At 42.5% G+C, this 20,967-nt stretch overlaps 1 protein-coding gene across 2 annotated transcripts in view; it reads left to right on the forward strand.

Moving 5' to 3' along the window:
• The first annotated feature begins 2,855 nt into the window (after nt 1–2,855).
• The window catches only part of LOC117502693 (pleckstrin homology domain-containing family G member 1), a 55,027-nt gene continuing 36,915 nt past the window's right edge, over nt 2,856–20,967 (forward strand). The window contains exon 1 of one of the 2 annotated variants that reach the window (XM_034161782.1): nt 2,856–3,182. Coding sequence is in view for 1 of the 2 variants with exons in the window: in XM_034161781.1 (XP_034017672.1) it covers nt 14,094–14,103 (10 nt within the window). In the remaining variant the exon portion in view is untranslated. Of the gene's footprint in view, nt 3,183–13,793; nt 14,104–20,967 lie in introns of those variants that run through there. The other variant, XM_034161781.1, reaches the window with a different exon arrangement.

Raw genomic sequence — 20,967 nt, forward strand, 5'->3', positions numbered from 1 at the left:
TTGCTTGAGATCAGGCTTGCATTTCCACTTTTATTGTCATTTCTGCTTTCCTGTTGAAGAAACATGGAGCGAGACCAGAAGATAAGTCGGGTCAACCAACTTGAGTCATGCTGCGACAATCACATGTGACACAAATCTAACTCACCTTGTCATGTGACTACAATGAGCTGTTAAAATGCTATTCCTGGTTCGTGCTGTTGTCAGTACTTCACTGTGACTCAGTCTTACTCGGTATCAAAACCCTTGTCCATTACGTAAAACTCTAGTCTGAATTTCAGGCAAATATAGTTTTATTTGGAACCAGGTGTTCATAAATTCCCATTGCTTAGCTTTCTGTTGACGTTGTTGACCACTTCATTGTCATTTCAGGGTTTATTTCCAGTGTTGTGCCTCTGCTGTAGATCTTCTGTTCCTCTAACTAGGGCATGATGGAATGTTTGTCCTGGAAGAGTTAACCCAGCTTGGTTATCTTGCCTGAAGTTTCTTTATTTATACCACAAGATTGATCATAATTAGCAATCCTCTACAGTGTCTACATAAGCTGCTTATTCCAGTTAAGGGTCACAACTGAGCTGGAGCCTGACCCAGCAGGCATTGAGGCAGGTACACCCTAGACAGGCTGCCAGTCCATTATAGGGTCACTTACAGTAAAACAAACACATTCACACGGTCACTCTCACCTATAGTCAATTTAAAGATTCCACCTCGCCAAACTGTATGCCTTTGGAAGTGGGAGGAAGCTAGAGGGAACCCACGCAAACACAGGAAGAGCATGCAAATGCGGCACAGAAAGGACCAGGCAGGAAGCGATCCCTGGGCCCTCTTGCTTTACGGCAACAGTGCTAACCACTAAGCCACCGTGCAGCCCAACAAAGTACAAAAACATGGAAATTAATGGTAGTCATTAGAAAATAAGTCCTATACCGGCTCGAGGCTGATTGGTTACGGTGCTTATCCATATATTCCATAGCGTAAAGTGGATGAAGGTCCACGGCTCTCCTTGGATGAGACACAAATCTGATACAGGTGACTTCCCCAGCCAAGACTGGTACCCATTTACACATGGGTGGGCGAGGTCAAGGCAGATGGTGTGTTTTGTAGGACAGAGACGGGTAGCATGACTGGGAATCAAAGGTCTACATATTGGTAGCCCAATTCCTTACCCAGTGAACTACCTGCCCTACAGTGACATTTATAAAATTGTGCTGGGTTCATATATTGACCCAAGGCATACCTCTCTACCAAGTGTCATTGAAATGTGTTGAAGAGCAACTGAAATAAATTATCTGAATTAGAGGCAAAAGTGAAAGAGGCAAAAGTTCTTCTTTGGGGCCAACGCCCAACCCTTCTATCAAGTTTCCTGAAAATAGATGTTTTTTTTTTTAATTATATGTAAGTTTGAACATTCGTTCTAAAAGTCAAAAAGTGGAATAAAAGTCTTGGCTTCACCCCGTTATGGGAACCACACCACAGTTTATTGGGTTATGTTACGTTACTTTGGTGGTGCCCTGCAATCCTCCGATTTTGTGAAAACTGGTTCAGCAGTTTTTGAGTAATACTGCACGTGTGCTAAAATTTGCTACACAATAGGCACAGGGTGGAAGATGTTGGGCATGTGTCCTATATTAATGTACGTATGCGGTGAATTGCGTCAGTCTTGTGTGGACCACGGCGAATACTACGGAACCGCTCTGGGTTCTGAATGGGAAACACCCAGGCATACAACCGGTCCATCCCAGATAACAGAAAGACATGCACTGAATTTGTCCGTGCAATGCATTGGTCTTTGTAGGCATAGCAGAGGAGAGGCTAATGCTACTTAGTTTCCTGTGGAGACCAATGTAACAAACAAGTGCGGCCTTTTGAATGCAGTTGCTCAATTTGTCCTATATATCAGTGTAAGCTAATGTCTTTAAGCTAATGATGGCAGTGTTTAGCAAAGTAGAAGAAAACATACTTCCAACAGTTTATTTATAGTCTGCATTTGTGCGTAACAATATGCCATGCATAGCACAAGGCTACAATAATGTGAACACACGTTAAAGTGGGTTTTAGATGCTAGCCTATCGAAGCTAGCTAGCATACTGTAATTGTAGAAAGCTTGGCTCCAGGTGTGGCTTTTAGTTTTCCTTGAAGCATTCAAACTGGTGAAACAGTGTGTGTGTGTGTGTGTGTGTGTGTGTGTGTGTGTGTGTGTGTGTGTGTGTGTGTGTGTGTGTGTGTGTGTGTGTGTGTGTGTGTGTGTGTGTGTGTGTGTTATGACAGGCCTGGAGGTGCTTTATCAATCCCAGGAAGCCTTGCTGCTGGAGGCAGGAACAGCAGCCGGAGTGAAGGGGCTTTCCTCCATCCTGCTCTGTTTGGACGGAGAACAATGACTAGCAACTACTGGCTGAGGCATTTTTGTTTTTAAGGCTAAACTCTGAGCTTGTGAGGTTTGCACCCTAGCCATCTTGGGGTAAGCTAACCCTTTACCCTTGCTGCACTGCCTGTATCAAGGAAGCTCTGGTGTTGCATGATTTATAGATGAGGTAGCAGATAAGTTGAGTAGATGTGTGATGCTGCGTTTGTGTAATGTGACCCAGTTGTTGGACTGTTTTGAACTCGTCCTTGCACTGCCCTCCTTTTCTTTCTTTCTTTCTTTCGTGTCTTTGTGTCGCATCCACCACCCACGCCGTGCTGTTAAACACCTTCCTCACATCATCCCAAACCAGCAGCCTCCGCTCGATGACACTCTCAGCAGTGGCTTTATCGCGGCTTGAAGTGCTTTGGCTCCTCTGCAGGACTTGCGCCAGTTCCACGACGAGGCCTGCTCAATTTAAATCAGAGGCAGAGATTGGTCTTGCGGCAGCGATCGGTCAGGAAGTGGGCTGCTATTCTCACCTTGTCTCTCTCTCGCTTTCTGAACCCCCCCTCCCCCACCACCCCACCCGGTGGGCTGGCAGTTCTGCTTCCATCTGTTCCCTCTTGCTTGCTCGCTCTCATCTGAAATGACCTCATTGAGGTTCGGACCACAGACTGGCCCGTTTTGACACCCATCTTTCAGATACCCCTTGGCTTTTTTTCGATTTCATGCGTGCATGCTGACATACTCTTCTGATCCTCGGACATGGAGGTAACCTGTAAAAGAATTCTAGCGTCCATGCAGCTGAAGATAGGTTTGTCATGGGAGTGGTCTCTCTGAGGTGAGTGGCAGGTTGCTTCCAAACATTCAACCATCTTAAAACGGGTCTAAATGACTGTATTCAAGGTTGTGCTTGGGTCGCATTCAGTATGTCGCAGGTCATTGGATTTTTGAATCCGATTAGTAATTCTGCAGGTTGATTCCAGCAGACCTGGTCTGACCTACAATTACTCTCGCCAAAGTTTCAATTTGCCACAAATTTAATGGCACCTTTTGTCTGTTGGCTGAATGAGGCAGCAGTTAGAATGCTGCTTTTTGCTTCACCGGCAACAGCCCATGTGGTAATGTTGCGTTGACGGCGAAGAGACTTTAATGGTAGTTTATGTCTTTTGTACATCTGTTTATGTCTTGTCTTCCAAAATCCAAATTGACGGTTTAAAGTGGATAACATTCAGTGCAAGGTCTTAAAACAAGCATTGTAACTGATACGACAGGGAAAATCTGGCAACAAGTGTCTCATGCGACTGGGGAGAGAATCAAATAACCTCATATTCAGAAGTGTGTGTGTGCGCCTGTGTGTGTGTGTCCCAGTCCTCATTCTGGGTGCCTAACTAGAGCACCCAGATTAAGAGTGCACATTGGATGAAAGCAGTTCTTCCAATGTTTGACTTTGACAGTTGTGTGTGTGTGTGTGTGTGTGTGTGTGTGTGTGTGTGTGTGTGTGTGTGTGTGCGTGCGTGTGCATGCATTGTTGTTTTTTTTTTGGTGGTGGGGAGGGTGCAGTTTGGACATGTTTTAGGTATGATTCTGTTGTGTATCTGAAGGATTGAGGTCCACTGTCACTGTGGCTATTGAAAGAATAATCTCACTGTGAATATGGAAGAACAGTTGACAAGGCATAGATAAAAAATATGGTATACTTCTAATTTGTGTGTGTGCGTCACAACAGATGACCCATTTTTGCAAATGAAACCATAAAATGTAAACATTCCAAGAACTTAAAGAATGTGGTGTGCTTCATTAAAGAAAGTAGTTGATTGCATCTGTACGTGAGAGCATGTTGGGTTATTGTTTTAAGTCAGTGTGTCGGCACACCCGTCTGCATTTAAACAAAGCAAAACGAAGCGTTTTTATACACTTTGGACCAAATTTAGTGGAATGATTGAGGGTCAGCCAAGGACAAGGTGATACGGTTTTCAGAAAAACCAGTTAGACCAAGGTCAAACGTTAGGTACAATGATTTTAATATAGGGGATTATTAAGTTGGTTCCGCTCCTCCAGCCAATGCAAAGGAGTCTGTATCGGGTTATTTGGTCACGTGACTTTTAGTCAGGATTCTGACATTTTGCTGATTGGCTGAGACACGTCGCTCTCTGATTGGCTGCAGCCTGTGTTTACAACGTTTCAAACCTCCAAATGTTTTCGGTTGCCGTGCGAATTCCAGACACACAAAGCAAATGACTGGTTTCCATTTTGGTTTGACAGGGGTGAGATAAACTCCCACCCCCGACATTTGCAACATTTTGCAACTAGTTTGTCTCACTTTTCAAGTCTTTCGGTTTGTTTTTCACATTTTCTGCGGTTACGGCACAGCCAGTCACAGAGCGTGGCGTGATAGCCAATAGTGGCCGACGTATCAGATGGACCAATCACAGCCATGTTTTCAAAAACACGCTACCAGTCTCTTTGTATAAGAGACTGTGGTACCAGTGCTAAGGGGATATTAACATTAGAACTACTACAAAACATTGATGCACATTAATAAGAATTGCATTATCACCTTGTGTTGTGGTCATTGTTTACATCATGTTGGTGCCAATATGGACGCCTTTATCTTTATTTTTAAACTAACACAAACCTGATTATTTTGTAGGTTTTCATCCCGATCCATTATTCTATGCCAGCAAACACTATCATAAATTCATGTTTGCTTTGTTTTGAGAATTTTTTTGGATTGTTTTTCAATTATACCTATGGTTTTTGTACAGTAGTGTGTAATGTTGGTGTACTTGGGTAATGTGTTTCCGGCAGAAAAGCCCCTCTGTCTCAAGTCCGCTGGTGTCTTTTCCTGAAGCAGGATCTTCCTCTTGGATTCTAATCTAAGGCCAAACACGACTTCCTCCATCCATCCGCTGCACCTTCAGTAACCACATACAACATAGAGAAATCCCTGTAGAAAGATCTTGTACCAACAAAATGAAGTGTTATATAGCATAGGAAAGTGTGTGTTGGGGAGTGTCTCTAAAACAAGAATCTCACGATATTCAATTATAGGAAAAGAAAGTTGTCCTTTTATATGCCTGAACCGTCTACCGGCCCTACATCTTGGCTCCTCCTTCAGTCGCTTCTCCTGAGGATTTGTTTGTCTAAATCCTTTAACGTACACATCAGCTCATTCCAAAGGGAATACTTTGTCTCCTGTCATAAATACATTTTGTGGGTTCCTGTCTTGCCCACAGTACAACCCTCTTCTGTCATTAGTGGTGGGTGTCATTGTTGACCTTATTGTTGGAGTTATTTCTGTTTTGTTGTTTTGTCTGCTAGTACGGCAAAGACAACCTCGCTTTCCTAAGTGGTACCTCCAGCCAGTTTTGACAGATTCCTGCGCTCATAAATTGGTCTTGGCATCTGTCATACTTACAACTGAAAAAGTTGAAAAAATTCAGACCTTAGAATGTAGAAGCCTTGTAATCTTGAGTTTTTTCCTTTATTAGTTAGTTGATAATGCAAACAAAATTTCTATGCAATGTCAATTTAGGTTTTAGCAAAATGACTTCAAAAGTCCCATAGTGAATTAACAAGTTGATCCTGCATCCTAGTTGTGCTTGTAGATCGTAATGGTCTAGTTAGAAGTAGGAAGTTTCAGCTGGAGCGCCCCCTGAAGTTGGAATTCCAACTCCTATGAACCCCATGTTCACAATCAAAGATGGCTGCTCCAAACATCAACAATGGAGTGAAAGCTATATATAAACACAGTACTGTCCTGATACCTGTTGGCATGTTGCTACAGTCTCTCTATACATTAAATACCACACAGTGTTTTATCAACTAGTGCCTCTAATATTTTAGAGGCTGCTAACAATGGCTAGCTACATCACACTGCAAACAAAGCAGTAAATTGAACCACTAACATACCTTCTGCTCCACCACCCGAAATGCCTCCTTGACTACTGTGCAAATGTTTTTTGGAGCCAAAGATGCCTGTCGGCAGACCAGCTGGTCCAACATATAATTGAGACAGGCTTAGCTTGTTCCATCCAGCTGCAGTCCAACACATGTCCTTTTCTACTGAAACAAGGTTGGACGACAATCTAGAAGAGTTATGTAAAGGGATAGATTTTGTTGTAGAGTAGACTTCTACATTCTAAATGTCACTGTGGTGGATTTCCTGGTTGGGAGTGCAAAAAAAGGTGTATGGTGTATAATGTTAGCAATTGTAAACCATTGGTACACTTGTTGAAAGTGGAATTCACAAAAAAATTTGGACAAATCTATATTAATTAGTTCAGTTGAAGATTACCAATTTGACTGCAGGCTTTGAAGGAAAAGGATTGGGAGTTACTGGGGTTAAGTTCAGCGGCTTGCTCAAGGACACTTTGGCCTACAGGTATTATCAAGGATTGATGCACCAACCTTTTGGATCATGGTTATATCACTCCAGTAATGACATTTAATAGATTATAAAAAATTAATTGTTCACATTGCTGTCATACTAGGATGACCAAACGTCTTTTTTTTCCAGGACATGTCCTGTTTTCACATCTTATCAGGGCCATCCTGGGTTTTTTATAGAAAGTGATGACAATGTCCTGGTTTTCATTGTTTTTCATTGGGCCATTACATTGACAGCAATCAAGGAGCTACTAATTGATGAACTATAGGCAGAATGGAACTGGAAAGACTGGTAACTGGCGCAGTGGGTTGTTTTTGCTTCTATTACACCCCAAACAAGTATCGGTGAATTGATCAGGTCTCACCATTAACATAATAAAGTTATTTAGCCACTATATAAAGTTATAGGTCCACATTAGAAACCCTAAACGCTTGACAGAACAGCAACAGAATGGCAGAACAGGAGGTTGTGTGTGGTGCCATCTAGAGGGTAATTTTTCCAATATGGCAATCTGCTATTCTGACGATTAGTGCTAATTGGGACAGAAAACATAAGTTTGTGCTTTGAACATGGGGGGGAGCATTATCTTTAGATTGGTTATCAATATCTTGAGAGTAGGGGGCGTAGTTAGGTACTGTTCTGTCAATCCTTCTGTCAATTGTATTATCATTCCAGTTCTGTCAACCGTTCCAGTTCCACAGATTAATACCGGTTGCCAACAGAGTATCATTTGAGTATCTCATTGCCAAGCCGAGTGTCCTGGCTTTCGGTAATCAAAATATGGTCACCCTATGTTATCCACCGTATAATCTCCACTGAAGAGGGGAATAAAACTGGACCAGCTGGTCCAACATATAATTGAGACAGGCTTAGTTTATGGCATCCAGCTGTGGACATTGTAACAATGTTGGAAGACAGTCTAGGAGAATTATGTAAAGTTCTAAATATTTTGTTTTTGAGTAGAGTTTTGCAATGCAGGCATCTCAAACATGGTGCATTTCCTGGTTGAGTGCAAAAGGCATATGGCGTATAATACTAGCAGTGTTTAACAATGGAAGAAAAGTACAAGAAATTGTTGCACCACCAACAGACCTGGAGTGGAAAACATGTCTACGGACAAATGTGGTGTGCGATCCCGTAATCACATGAAGATACCGTGACATGTTAAATACAGTATTCATCTCAGGAATGCTTTTACTGGCGTTTTGATTGCGGCGAAACTTCAGCCATGAGAGAAAATGGACAGAAAAATTCCTCAGTCGCATCTAATAAACTGGCTAATGTGCCTTTTTATGATAAAGTTCCTTGTTGTCTTTTCAAATAAGACAACATGGATGGAACAAAGTGGAGCCCTGCGGCAGGCTTTGAAGATTAAAGCTGGAAAACAGTCATCTCACAGAGAAAAGAGAGAAGTGACTATTGTTAGCAGATAATCCATCTCTGCCATGACAAAGATGGACGGGATGACCGATGGAGGGGGAAACTGTATATGAATGACCCCTTCACTTACACACCATCATTGGTCATGGTCTCTTTCCATCTCTCTCTATCTCTGTGTTCTCTCCGTTTGCTCCATGTACTTTATACATTACCACAGAAACGCCCTCCCGCCCGGTTCGTCATTTAGAGGACAGCTGAGAAAATGAGGACTCTGTCTGAAGAAGATCTTTCTCGCTCGGCCTTCAACGATGACCATCAAATGGCTGGAGGCGGTTTAAATAGTAATAGTAAAAAAAATCTGATTGCGCACACAAACGCACTAAAGCATGTTCAAGAGACTGTGGTCTCTTAAGTTGGCATTAACAATGCTGTTGGAAAACAAACGACTGTGTGCACACCAGTAAAAGATGAATAGCGTCGGTATGAACCCTGTGACCTGTCTGTGTTTGCACTGCCTAAGTCTTATGTGGTTTCTTGACAAGAAGCATTTTCCTGCCCCTCTAATGCGCTCTCTCTCTCACTTTGCCTCGGAGATAAATGCCTATCTGTTGTCATGGCGACCACGGCGCTTTGGTCCCCGTCATCTCGGAGAGCCAACAAGCTCGTGATCCGTCACTTCTGACACAGCAGCGGTGTTGAAGTTGCATTATTTCTGTAACATTTCCTCCAGGTGGTCTAGTTAAAGCGTTTCTGTTTGTGCTTGATGCTGTTCAAAGGAAGAAAAATGTTGGAGTTAATATTTGAAATTGCGCTGAAAGAAGGGATTGAGCACTTTTGACTTGCCTGGTTTGCCATATTTGAAAGTGAGGCGACACTTCTTGCATGACGCTAATTTGTTTCAAAGGTTTGAGATGGGTAGGTTTCATGCGCACATAGGGGTGGTGGCCAAGGGGTTAGTGCGCTTGTTTCCATTGCGAAAGATTCCCGGTTCAAGGCTCTGGTTCCATTCTCCATTTAATTTGGAGTTGCATCAGGAAGGGCATCCGGTGTTAAACTTGCGCCAAATCAACATGTAGACCTGACTCTGCTCTCCTGTGGGGACCCCAAGTGAAACAAGGGAGAAGCCAAAGGGATTGACACAAGAAAATAGCTGGGAAACCACTTGAGAACACCAGCAGCTGTGAGCCTGCTTGATGAAGCGCAAGTCTTGCCAAATCCCAATGCGGATTTCTACTAGATCCACTGCAACAAGGCCTAAATCAAGAAAATAAATCAATCCTGCTTGAGCCCTGAGGCCCATTAGGCCATTACTTATTCCAGGATGACCTACAAGTCCCCCTGGATAGGATGCCAGCCCAATGCAGGTTACTTCACAAGCCAAAACTGCAACATGGCGTGGGATTCACAAAATAGTGCCATGTCTATCTGTCGCTAGGGTCTCTTGGGTAAGGTCCTTATGCTCCAAGTTGCTCCCAGTGTGCAGTTGACCAACTTGCACGGCAGCACTCTGACACGTGCATGTGTCTGAATGGGTGAATGTAAGGCATCACTGTACATCACATCAGATGGAAGTTTGCTACAAATGCACTCCAAATTTGTTTAGATTGTATGAAGAATTATACAAAGTGTTCCTGAGCCGTCATATTGCTTAGGTGTGCGCCTCGCCCACCACAGCCAAAATATTTCTTTTTGCTTGAATACTGACATAGGTTTACATGAACAGATTAGCAGAGTCAAATGATGACACCCACCCCCCCCACCCTACCCCCGTCCTCAGCAGGGCATTGTCGAGTGTAAGTGGACAGCTGCTGCACAACAGTCTGCTTTTGACATCCAGGACTGTAACTGCAAGGCGCCGTGAGATAAACACCTTGCAGCTCAGAGGACTAGCATGAGGTCCAAGACACTTAAGGACTAGTCTAGTACATGTAGACAAAGTGATGTAGAGGTCTTCACAAGTTCCTCTTCATGTTTGACAACTCACTCACTCGAGCCACATCAGAACCAAATATCAGTTAGTCTACTAAGTACTGGGCCAGTTCTCATTCTGCTGTGGAGGATCTCTGAGTGCACACTTTCAAATGCAATTATTTGCATTTACTCTGTAATATTTCTTCAACTTGCAATGAAAATAAATCCTTCCCGGGGCCTGTGGCTTATTGCACCAGTGCTTATCTACAGTTTCGGAAGCATAAAGTGGATGAGAGACCATGACTCAACCTGGATGGGCAGCCAACCCAACGTACGCCAACGGAGACCTGTACCCATTTACAGCTGGAAGGAAGAGGGCAATGCAGATGAAGTGGCTTGTCCAAAGACATGGACAGATAGCGTCAGGTGCACATACCTGGGATTGAAAACCCAGCATTTAGGTTGGCAGTTCAACTACAGTGCCTCAGAACCAGTCAAAGAATCACAATCAATGTAATGGTGGTCTGCTCTTTTAATACTATCACTGGATGATGGACCTGACATGACACAGCAGTGTGTGTCTATGCTTTCCATTGTTATGACATTGTGGTACATGGCAGTTAGCCTGGGGCAATTTTAGATCCGGGTTTATTAAAGTTGAGTTACTTTTGGACCAGGCCCCGGTTTTATAAAACAGTCTAATCTTTAAGTCTATTAAAATTACTTAGTCGACTACGGTTAGTGGCCCAAAATTATCTGTCTAATCACCGTTTCACATTGACGGCTACTTGTAGATTAGCCGTCTTATGTTAGTAGACGATTTTCATGGGCATAGCAGCCTTGCGAGTGCCATTGTAAAGAAATGCCTCCAATGCACGACAGTTTAGTTTACTTCCGGGTTGGTAGTTGAACTATCCAGCCTTTGTTTCGTTAACTAGCTTTAACATTTACATACACATAAGAACTGCAGGATGGCGTGCTTAGCTCTTAGCCTAGTCATACGTCCGTCAAGGCTTTTTGTGCACATAATGCTGCTCAGCGTAACAGCAACACCTGGTGGCTAATGTGATAACTGTCATAAACACATCATCACAGTCGTCTGCTACAACCATGGTCAAAAATGGAGGAAGCTCTCATTTTGGAGGAATACGAGCAATGTAAGGGTGATCTTGAGTGTTCAATCAAGTGGTGGTACACGATAGCCGCCATTTTTTTAGGCAAGGCATTCTTTTTTTTTTTTTTTACTAAAATAAGACTAGCTTCCTCTGTACCAGGCTAAAAACTTTAGTCGGGTAACGCAAAACTAGCCAACTGAGTGCTTTGTGCAATGACTGTCAAAGGATTAGTTGATTAAGTGAATGTAGTTGACTAACCAAGATTAGACTGGTTTATGAAACTGGGCACAGGTTTCAATGGTTAGAAATTCATTTATGAAAGTCAAGGTTCATGCAGGAGATCTATGGACGCATTTCAGCTTTATTGAAAACTTTTGGACCCAGAAAGAACTCCAATGTGGAATGTAACCTTGGTCTGTCATAGCCAAAAAAAAACCCAACAAAAAAAAAGAAAACCCAAGCTTGTTGAGGTGTTACAGTATGACATCATACAGGTATAATTTCCTAGAGGTCTAGACCATCATTCCCAAGGATATAGGCCATCAGGTGGTATTTAAATCAAATGTAATTTGTGATTATGGAGTTCAGACTCCTATCTAAGCAGTGGGTCTTGTACAAATAATTCTTTAAAAGGTTTGATATACTCGTATCCAGTACAAGAATATTTGTTTTCTCTAATCTGGTTCAGGGTGTGGTGTGTGTGTGGCAGTGCATGAGGTCATCAGATAAGCCCAACTGTTGCTGTCGGTTTCTGTCATCAGCAGGTTGTGCTTGGCTGAACTCGGGAGTTTAGATGGTTCCTGTGTGTTTACCAAGCAAGAGGTGCTCGTTTTTTTTTTCTTTTTCAGAAGGTCCATGAATGTATATATGTGTGCGTTTTTGTAGAGGGTTGGGGGAAGGGAGGGAAGACTGTGTTTGGAGTGGAGGTTTGGGGGCTTCATGGGTCAACGGACCTTCAGACTCGGAGAGGGGTCAGGCTTCTTGGATCTCTATGGGGGGGTGGAACAACAGTCCTGGGGATCTCTATTATTGTACTAGGGAGGAGAAGGGGGTGGTTTTAGTGGGACCCCATGCCGCTGGGACCAGTCCCTGTCTTTGAAGATGGACGACAAATAGTGGACACATTTGCTTTTGTGCATCAGACTGTGTGCCTAATGTCCCATGTGCAACCCTCCCACCCCCTTTCCTTGACGGGACCCAGCGCTCACTCAACGAGGTAACTGCTCTTTGAAGTGGCACTTCACAAAATCCACTCTCGCAATATTCGTGTACAGTAAAGAGGACGACAATTAGCAAGTCTGGGATTGTATCGTACTGAAGCCAGATCACTTATTCAAATGGGACATTCGCCAGTTTTCACTCCAACCTTGGTACAAGCCCCGACATGATTCCCCGATATCCTACAAGCAAGTTTTGCCTTGGCTTCCATTTCTCGGTAATGACATGTCTTTTTCAACTAATGGGAACTTAAAGAACTGATCTGTTTAGTGATGTACCGAGTCACTGCGAAACTTTATTAAGATACGAGAAAAGAATGAACTGAACCAAGAGCAGGAAATCCTCATGGGTGATTAACTTGAAGAACCATTTTGAGAAGCAGGAAGTTGCAGTGATGTTCCCTCAGAAAGTAGCAATCAACCTGACCAGCAAGTAGCCTTTAGGGTGTGTATATAACTGGCAAATATGAACGAGAGAAGACCTGACAAGCAAGTAGCCTTTAGGGTGTGTATATAATGGCGAATATGAACGAGAGAAGACCCGACCAGCAAGTAGCCTTTGGGGTATGTATGTAACCGACGAATATGAACGAGAGAGGACCCGACCAGCAAGTAGCCTTTGGGGAATGTATGTGAACGAGAGAAGACCCGACCAGCAAGTAGCCTTTGGGGTATGTATGTAACTGGCGAGTATGAACGAGAGAAGACCCGACACGCAAGTAGCCTTTGGGGTATGTATGTAACCGGCGAATGTGAACGAGAGAAGACCCGACCAGCAAGTAGCCTTTGGGGTATGTATGTAACCGGCGAATGTGAACGAGAGAAGACCCGACACGCAAGTAGCCTTTGGGGTATGTATGTAACTGGCGAGTATGAACGAGAGAAGACCCGACACGCAAGTAGCCTTTGGGGTATGTATGTAACCGGCGAATGTGAACGAGAGAAGAGCCCAGAAGATTCTGTAAAATGCTTAACCTTTGCTCTCGCGACAGCACCATCATTGAACATGGCCGCCATGAATGAATGCAACAACTACCCATTCGCAGGCAGGTGGACTTGTCCTCAACACCTAAATCTGCAACCCTGAGTTTACTTTTCCACTTTGTGTTCAGCTCTGATCTTAGACCCTTTGTTTAGCTAGCTCTCCGGCTGACCCTCCCATTTCTAGTAAAGTGTAGACTTGTAGTTCTCGATGGACACCACCCGACCTACGTCTGTGGACGGATCGAGCTAAAAGTTCGATTTCGTCACGAGAGAAAATGGATAATAGAAGGTGAAGAGGGGGGAAGGCAGTTGATGTGGAACTCCCGGCTCCTTGTAATTTGCTGTGGCGGGTTAGGGGGAGGAGTCGGGGGGTGGGGAATAGCCAGCAGGGAGGGTGCAGAGGCCATTCACTCTGACACACTCACACATGCACACACATATGAACAGTTTTAGATGCACACATGCAGGCAGTGGATGTGTTGCCACAGGAGTGCAAAGAGAGCAGAGCGGCAAACTGAGCGCACAGAAGAAAGGGCATTTTAGAGGAGCGGACAGCACGCTCGGTCCCAGGTGGAGGGGTTCAGGATGACACTGATTAGGAGAATCTGGGAAGTTTAAGGAACTCTTTCAGGTTGAATTGGGAATACTGTTTGGAATACTGTGGATATGTGACCCGCTCAGCCTCCAGTTTCTCCCTGATTGTTTCAGCATTGAGCCTCACTGACTTTGTGTTGAAGGAGGGTTGAGCCACGATGCCTACTGGTAAGCAGGAGCGCCGATACCTTCACAGTTCTAGCACAAGTTTTCCCAGAGGTGGAGCAATTCTGTGATGTGGTGTCGTCGCTTTTTGTCAGGTTAAAAGTTTTGTTGTTGCCGTGCATGTCTACAAACCAGATCAAAGTGGCTTAAAACCTGTTATTTGCATAGAATTATCGCATTTGTGATGCCTGTGGTTAAAAGAATCGCCTATTCAGTGCATCCTACGCTGAAAAACTAATTTAAAAAAATTCTTCTGATAAGATTGTTGGGATTGTTTGATGCATGTATCTCCAAGTTGAGGATTAAATTACTTTTTATCTTATTTTTGAGAAGCTAACTCAATAATGCATAGTAGCCATTTAATAATTATACTGTAGATACCCCACATGGAGTATAAATAGACAGTTACATTTTAGGATTGTTTGGTGTATATTTTTGCATAGTACAGACGATTAAGTGATTTTTGGTTTGCATTTATCTCTGTCATGTTAACCACTTGATTCTTTCACTGTAGGTGAAGAGTGAGAGTAAAAGTAGCTGTTTACATTTGTGGGTTGTTTTGTGCATATTTCCATAATTGTGAATGAAGTGGTTCTTGTTTTTATGTTGATTATAATTAATTAATAATACATGGTCACCACTTGACACTTACACCACAGATACCCCCTGTGCAGTAAAACATGATTTACTGTGTGTGTGTGTGTGTGTGTGTGTGTGTGTGTGTGTGTGTGTGTGTGTGTGTGTGTGTGTGTGTGTGTGTGTATAAAATATGGATAGGTTAATTAGAGTACTAACTCTAAAGTGAGTTAGACGGTGATTTTCACATGTAAAAATTTGAATCCTGAAAGTTTGACACTAAATTGAAATTGGCAAAATTTTCAGTAACTTCCAGCTTGTTAAATGTTCCGTCCTGTTTGTCCACAGCCTGTGTTAACAATCCAGGCAGCCCCATTGTTAGATTTTTTTTTTCCCCCATAAACCACAAAACGTCTAAATCCATTCTGCGTTTGTTTTCTCACTTCTTGTAAGTGTACCTGAAACCTGTTAGTTAAAGCTTGTCGGCTTCCTCTAACTGCAGATTTGACTGTGTGCTGAAATGCCACTCTGCGGCCTGTGACCCAAATTAGAGCCTTGAGGGTAGCAGTTGGAGGTGAGGTGGGGGGGTGGGGGGGTCACTGCTACAAATGGGGTTCAAGCAGAGAGGAGGGGGGGAATAATTACTGTTTAGAAGGAACTCTTTGGTTTCGAGGTACTGGAGACAATGGATTCCTCCGTTCACCTCTGTCCTCTATACGGGCATCCTCGCCCTCGCCACCCATGTAGGAGCGTCCCACGGAGGTCAGATGGAAGAGAGAAAGCTTGGTGGAGGCTGGGGGTCTGGTCCCTTTGAGATAATCTGCCTAATATACAAAACAAATCAATACTTTGCACGTCAACAGGCGGAGAGAGGAGCAAATAAGGAATATTCAGATACAGCCGTGACCACAGTGGCTGTTCTCTGGGCTGAAATCCAAATGTATCAGTGGCCAAGGCTCGTAGGCCGCAGCTCACAAGGAGGGCAAGGGTGTGCGCAGGAAGGTCACATCAGTGCATGCCCCCCAAAAATAGTGCGCGCTCCATGGGTGGACATTTTTGCCACAGTGGCTAAACACCAGTACTGTCAGATGGTATCCGCATAGACGCAAACATACTTGACATTTCAAAGCAGAATAACAAGCGGCCTTGTCAAAATAGCCATTCGAACCCCTGACATGAATCTGAAAGATAAACACAAATTCATCTCAGGGTGACAGCACAATATTTCTCTGTCCTATTACTGATGCTGGCACTCTCACGGTGTCCAAATTTCACTTTATCAACATTTTTGTTTTGTTGTTGTTCCGATAGACTTTTTTCTTGGTCATTGTGTTTACGTGTGCTGTTTTCTTGTTTATAGTGGCGCCTGTTTTTGATGTCAATATTGCAGGTTGTAGTGGGGGGGGTGTTGAAATATGTTTGACCCAAGCTTCAGTATCTGGTGTTGAAAAATGAAGCCAACACAGGAGTGCTAAATCTTGGATTTCCAAAAAGCGAGTCACTGCCCATAGACTGCAATTTTAAAGTCTCTAACTTTACAGCAGAAATAAAGATGTTTATAGCCTGGTACGCTAACACTTTGGACCTCTGTAGCTGGTTTACCTGTTTAAAAATGGCTATACGGGGGAGGGGGGGATTTTTTTTCCTGATTCATTCGTTCAAGCTAAATTAAGCCACGAAGTTACTCATAATTCAGTCCATGGTCATTTTTGGTGACATCTGTGTGATGCTGAGCAGAGTCCAGGGCCCTGCTAGCAGCTAGCAGTGGTTGCTAGCTGCTCTGAACTCGAATGTTTGTCCCTTCTGAGCATTCTATTCCAAATATGTTTGATGATATGACTTGCTGTGTAGTTTATTGTATTGACAGACCTTTAAGAAGTATGTGCTTCAGTATTTCCTTTGTGTGAAATATTAATATTCAAGTTGTGTATTGGCATCGATAGCACTAATTAGCAAGTATTGAAAACTTGTTGAGGTTACCTGCACTGTTACTCCGTGGTTACTGAGGCAATATGCTGGTCATAATTTTAAACCCCTGCACCCAATCCACCCGTAAAGAAAATCAACACCCAGTCCACAAAATATGCAATAATAAAACACCCTAAACAGTTCACTTTAGTTTAGCTAACTCTAAAATGGAGGTGACCTTAATTTGTCTTGCACACCAGTATTGCCAATGCTCCACATCTTTGGCAAGGAGGTTGGCAGAGTTAGGGTGGCGTTAATAGTAGGTTTGGACTTTAGGCATCTGTCTTTTGCTCTGGGTCACCACAGCAGATCCACTGTGGATCTGCGTATTGATTTGGCACAAGTTTTACACTGGATACCATTCAAGACATAATTCCATATTGCATGTAGAATGGGTACAGGTGGTCTTGAACAGAAACCTACTATTTTGGAAGCAAGTGCACCAACTGGCCACCACACTACCCTTCAGAGGGTGTTGATTCCAAACTATACTTGTGTGCATTTGAAATAAACTGCAAGCAACTTAGATGAGCCATTTGTTGGTCATTAGCCTACCAGCTGCTTGCATGTGGAAACATTAGCTGTGTTTTTGTGAGGTAATAAACGCCTCGGGAGTCTATTAAATTTAATTTATACCAGTAATTATACATGTTGATCTATACTACTAATACTATCTATACTACTGGGACTTTTGCCGAATGTGCAAGAAAGGTATTTAAATTGCATCTGCTTTGGTCTTGGAGACATTTGCATTGTAATGTACGTTCCGGCGGCTCCCAGTCTTTGTTTGTGCTTTGGCAATTTGCTCGGCCGGATTCCATCATTGGCCTCTGGCCGTCTTGCCCACCTCTGCCCCTTCTCGTGTTCAGTCCCTGCAGTCACTCGGCAGCAGTGTGAAATCCCGAGTGACACTTTAAGGTCTTTAGCGTCACTTGAGATAAAGTCTGCAACTCCATCAGGCACAGAGTCTGACCTGTAGTGGACACGGTAGAAGATGTAAGGCCAGAACGAAAACATTTATCTCCATCACTTCAATAGATGGCAAATGCATGTTGGTGCTTCAGGAAGATGGTGAACTGAGATAGAGAACTTTGGGAAATGGAAAAGAGAAATAGCCAAGCATAGTGTTTGAATGCTCTTTTGCCTCCACTGCTTGTTTTCATTCATTGGATATTCTGTATCTGCACTTTTGAGGTCAGAATGCGGCAAAGTTGGAATTAAACTGAATGTGCTCAGTTTCCTTGTGGTTGGCCTGTCACAGTACAAACAAGGCTGATTAAAGGATCTGCGTTTGTGTGGTCAGGTCCTTTTTGAAGTGAGTACTGCTTCAAATTAATGTGCTCAAATCTTCAGATTCAGCTTATTTTTCCTATTCTAACCATGGAATTGAATGTATTGTTAGATTGCACTTCCCAACATCAAAAACAGAAGTTTGGCCTTAAACACAGTTTTAAAGTTGATGGAAATGGAGAAATTTATTGTTATATCTTTATTAAAAGACCTGCTATCCCAAATAGTTTGTTCACAGAAAATTTGCACTTTGATGTAGGGATAGCCCGATCAAGGTTTTTTTTTTTTTTTTTTTGGGTTTTTTTTTTGGGGGGGGGGGGGGGTGCCTGATCAGTCATTTAATTTTATGTATCTGATACCAAGTGTCAAACTGATAATTATATTTCCATAAGTATTACACTTGCCACACTTTAGTCCCTAAGTTCAATCCAGTATCTGTGCTTGACATTTCAACTCTTCAATCCATTAAGAAAAAACTAGTCAATCCAAGCTGCTCCTTAATGTTTTTAGTTTTTTTTTTTTCATGAATTTAACAAAACAGAGTAAACATTTGATATGGCTCTTACCAGTTCCACTTTGTGCAGAATTGTAGTAGTAAAATGACAACACTGAGTAATATTAATTGAATGACATTGGAAAAATTAGTGTTTTAACTTGCAAAAGATACATTCATCTTCATAGTAATAATAGCAATATTTATTTAAATGTATTTAAATAATTAAATATGTATCTTATATTTAAAGCCACATAAAATAAAAATTTTATTATATACACAATCTTTACAATATGTCATTAAAAGTAGAACATTACCTAAAACTGGGGGGGAGGAGAGTATCTTTCAACCCCCCGCCCCTTCTGGCACCAAGCCTACAACATTACTGTTAGTGGGAAAACTCATACAAAAACAGAAAAATGCATTGTGTGGAAAACATGACGTGATTGGCTGACAAGTGTATTGCATCCACCATTTGTTTAAAAATATGGCCTTTATGTGAAGCACAGCAGAACATAAATATCCTGGAGAGATGGTACAGAAACCCAACCTTTGAATAGGACCCATAACATCTTTTCCAGTTGCATTCAGAATGCTCTCCAAACCTTGAAAAGGATCCAAAATGTAGGTATCTGCTATAAAACATCAGGCCATGATCTCCTTAGTGACAATGTTGTGATCCCAGCTTCCTTTGATGTCAGAAATTCTTACCCCGCTGACACAAATCCAACATTTGAAGATGATCCAAAATCTGTGTTCTGGTGCATTTAGGTTGCTCTTAAACCTTATAAAGATCTGAAATTTCTTAACCACTATGTTCAGAAATGTATATCGCAGAACAAGCAGTTGCAAATGATGGTGGCACCATTGTGGTCATAGGTGACAGTGGTAGACTTTGAGTAAAACTACTGATTCTTCAGTTGATGTGGTATGGGTATGTGATTACGATGCTTCCTGGATTCCTACATTTGGACTCATTCCACACATGTTCAACTGGGAAAAACACCCCAGGATTGACCCCAAAACCAACTGGAGGGTTTATGGATACCATCTACACTGGGAATACCTTGGCAAGGTTTGCATGCCCGACTTAATCTGCTGCCACCACAACCTGAACACAGGTAAATGTTGGAAAATATTTTTCTTCTCCAGTTTGCAGAGAACTTCTTTTTGGGTGGTTAAAATGGCGCGACTCCGAGCATTGCAAAATCATTCTCAGAGCTTGACACAGAAGATCGCTTGTTTTTGCACTATGTGGGAAGAAATCTGCTGCTGCATTTAATCAGAGGATGACACACATCACAAAGAGGACAAGAAGATATCTGTTCAGAGTGCCATCTTTGGGAAAGAAGAAACCATCAGAGAGTACCAAAGATCTTGGTTCTGGAAGGTGCCAATTGCAGTGGTGTTCGGGGGGGACTGAACAGGTGGACCCTTGGTCAGATGGGAAAATTTGAGATCTCTTGATAAGACATGACACATGCTTAGTTACACGTTATAGTAAGCCTTGTTGCAGATCCTACCATGCTGAGCTCATGTCTTAGGAATATCGAACATGTTGGGAAAAGATAATTGAACGGCCAAAGTTTCTGATCCAGTTCTGCTAATAAATACACATTATATTTCCAATAACAATTTATTATTTCTTTTTACCCAAAGCCATCAAATATGGCCTTCGGGTATTACAAAGGCTTTGCATCCATCCGTCTGTTTGTGCTCAGCGTAAGTCCAGTCCTATTATTGCCACAGTCTTCAAATTCACAGACAACATTCTTGGGACACGAACCTTGGACAAGTTCAAAGATGGCTAACCTTGACATATTTTAAGAGGTTAAAATGGCATATTCTGTTTCAATCTGTTCTGTTTTGTTTTTTAGTGGCGGAGCTGCACCGTGACATCAGTGGCTGGTCTCTCCAAAACTGCTTTGTTTTGTGTGTTTATATGCAGTAAGTCTCTCATCTGTGATGTAAAAGCTAGTGAGAAATAAAGAAGTAAACACTTCTAAAACTGAAAATACTGTTTTTTGGAAAATAACACCTCTGAACTTATTTACAAGACATTTTGCGGATGTTAGCGTGATGACGTCACAGGCTGGTAGCTAGCTGCAAAACTCACCTTCGTTTCGTTTGTGTGTAAATATAACCTGTTTATCATATGTGAAAGCTAGCGAGAAATAAACACTTCTAAAACTAAAATGCTGTTTTTGCAACCTGATAACACCTCTGGAGTCATTTACAAAACATTTTGTGGCTTTAGCGTGAATGCTAACTTCTGCTAACTCAAAGATAGCTTCCTATGGAGTTAAATGTGTCTCATTAATACCAGCAAATGCACGGAGAGTGATCTACAAATGTTCCTTGATTTGCACAACTTCCACTCTTGTCAAAAGCTAATGTACACGCACCCGCGAGGCCTCCTGCAGACGTCGTTAAAATGTAAATATTGTTTTTGATTGATGGCTAGCGGGGCTTTATTGAACATGTACAAACTGTATGTAAGACAATAGGATCTTAATAATTAAACAACTGCAAATTATAAA

This window comes from Thalassophryne amazonica, chromosome 21, assembly GCF_902500255.1.
Source record: "Thalassophryne amazonica chromosome 21, fThaAma1.1, whole genome shotgun sequence".
Taxonomy (NCBI): Eukaryota; Metazoa; Chordata; class Actinopteri; order Batrachoidiformes; family Batrachoididae; genus Thalassophryne; species Thalassophryne amazonica.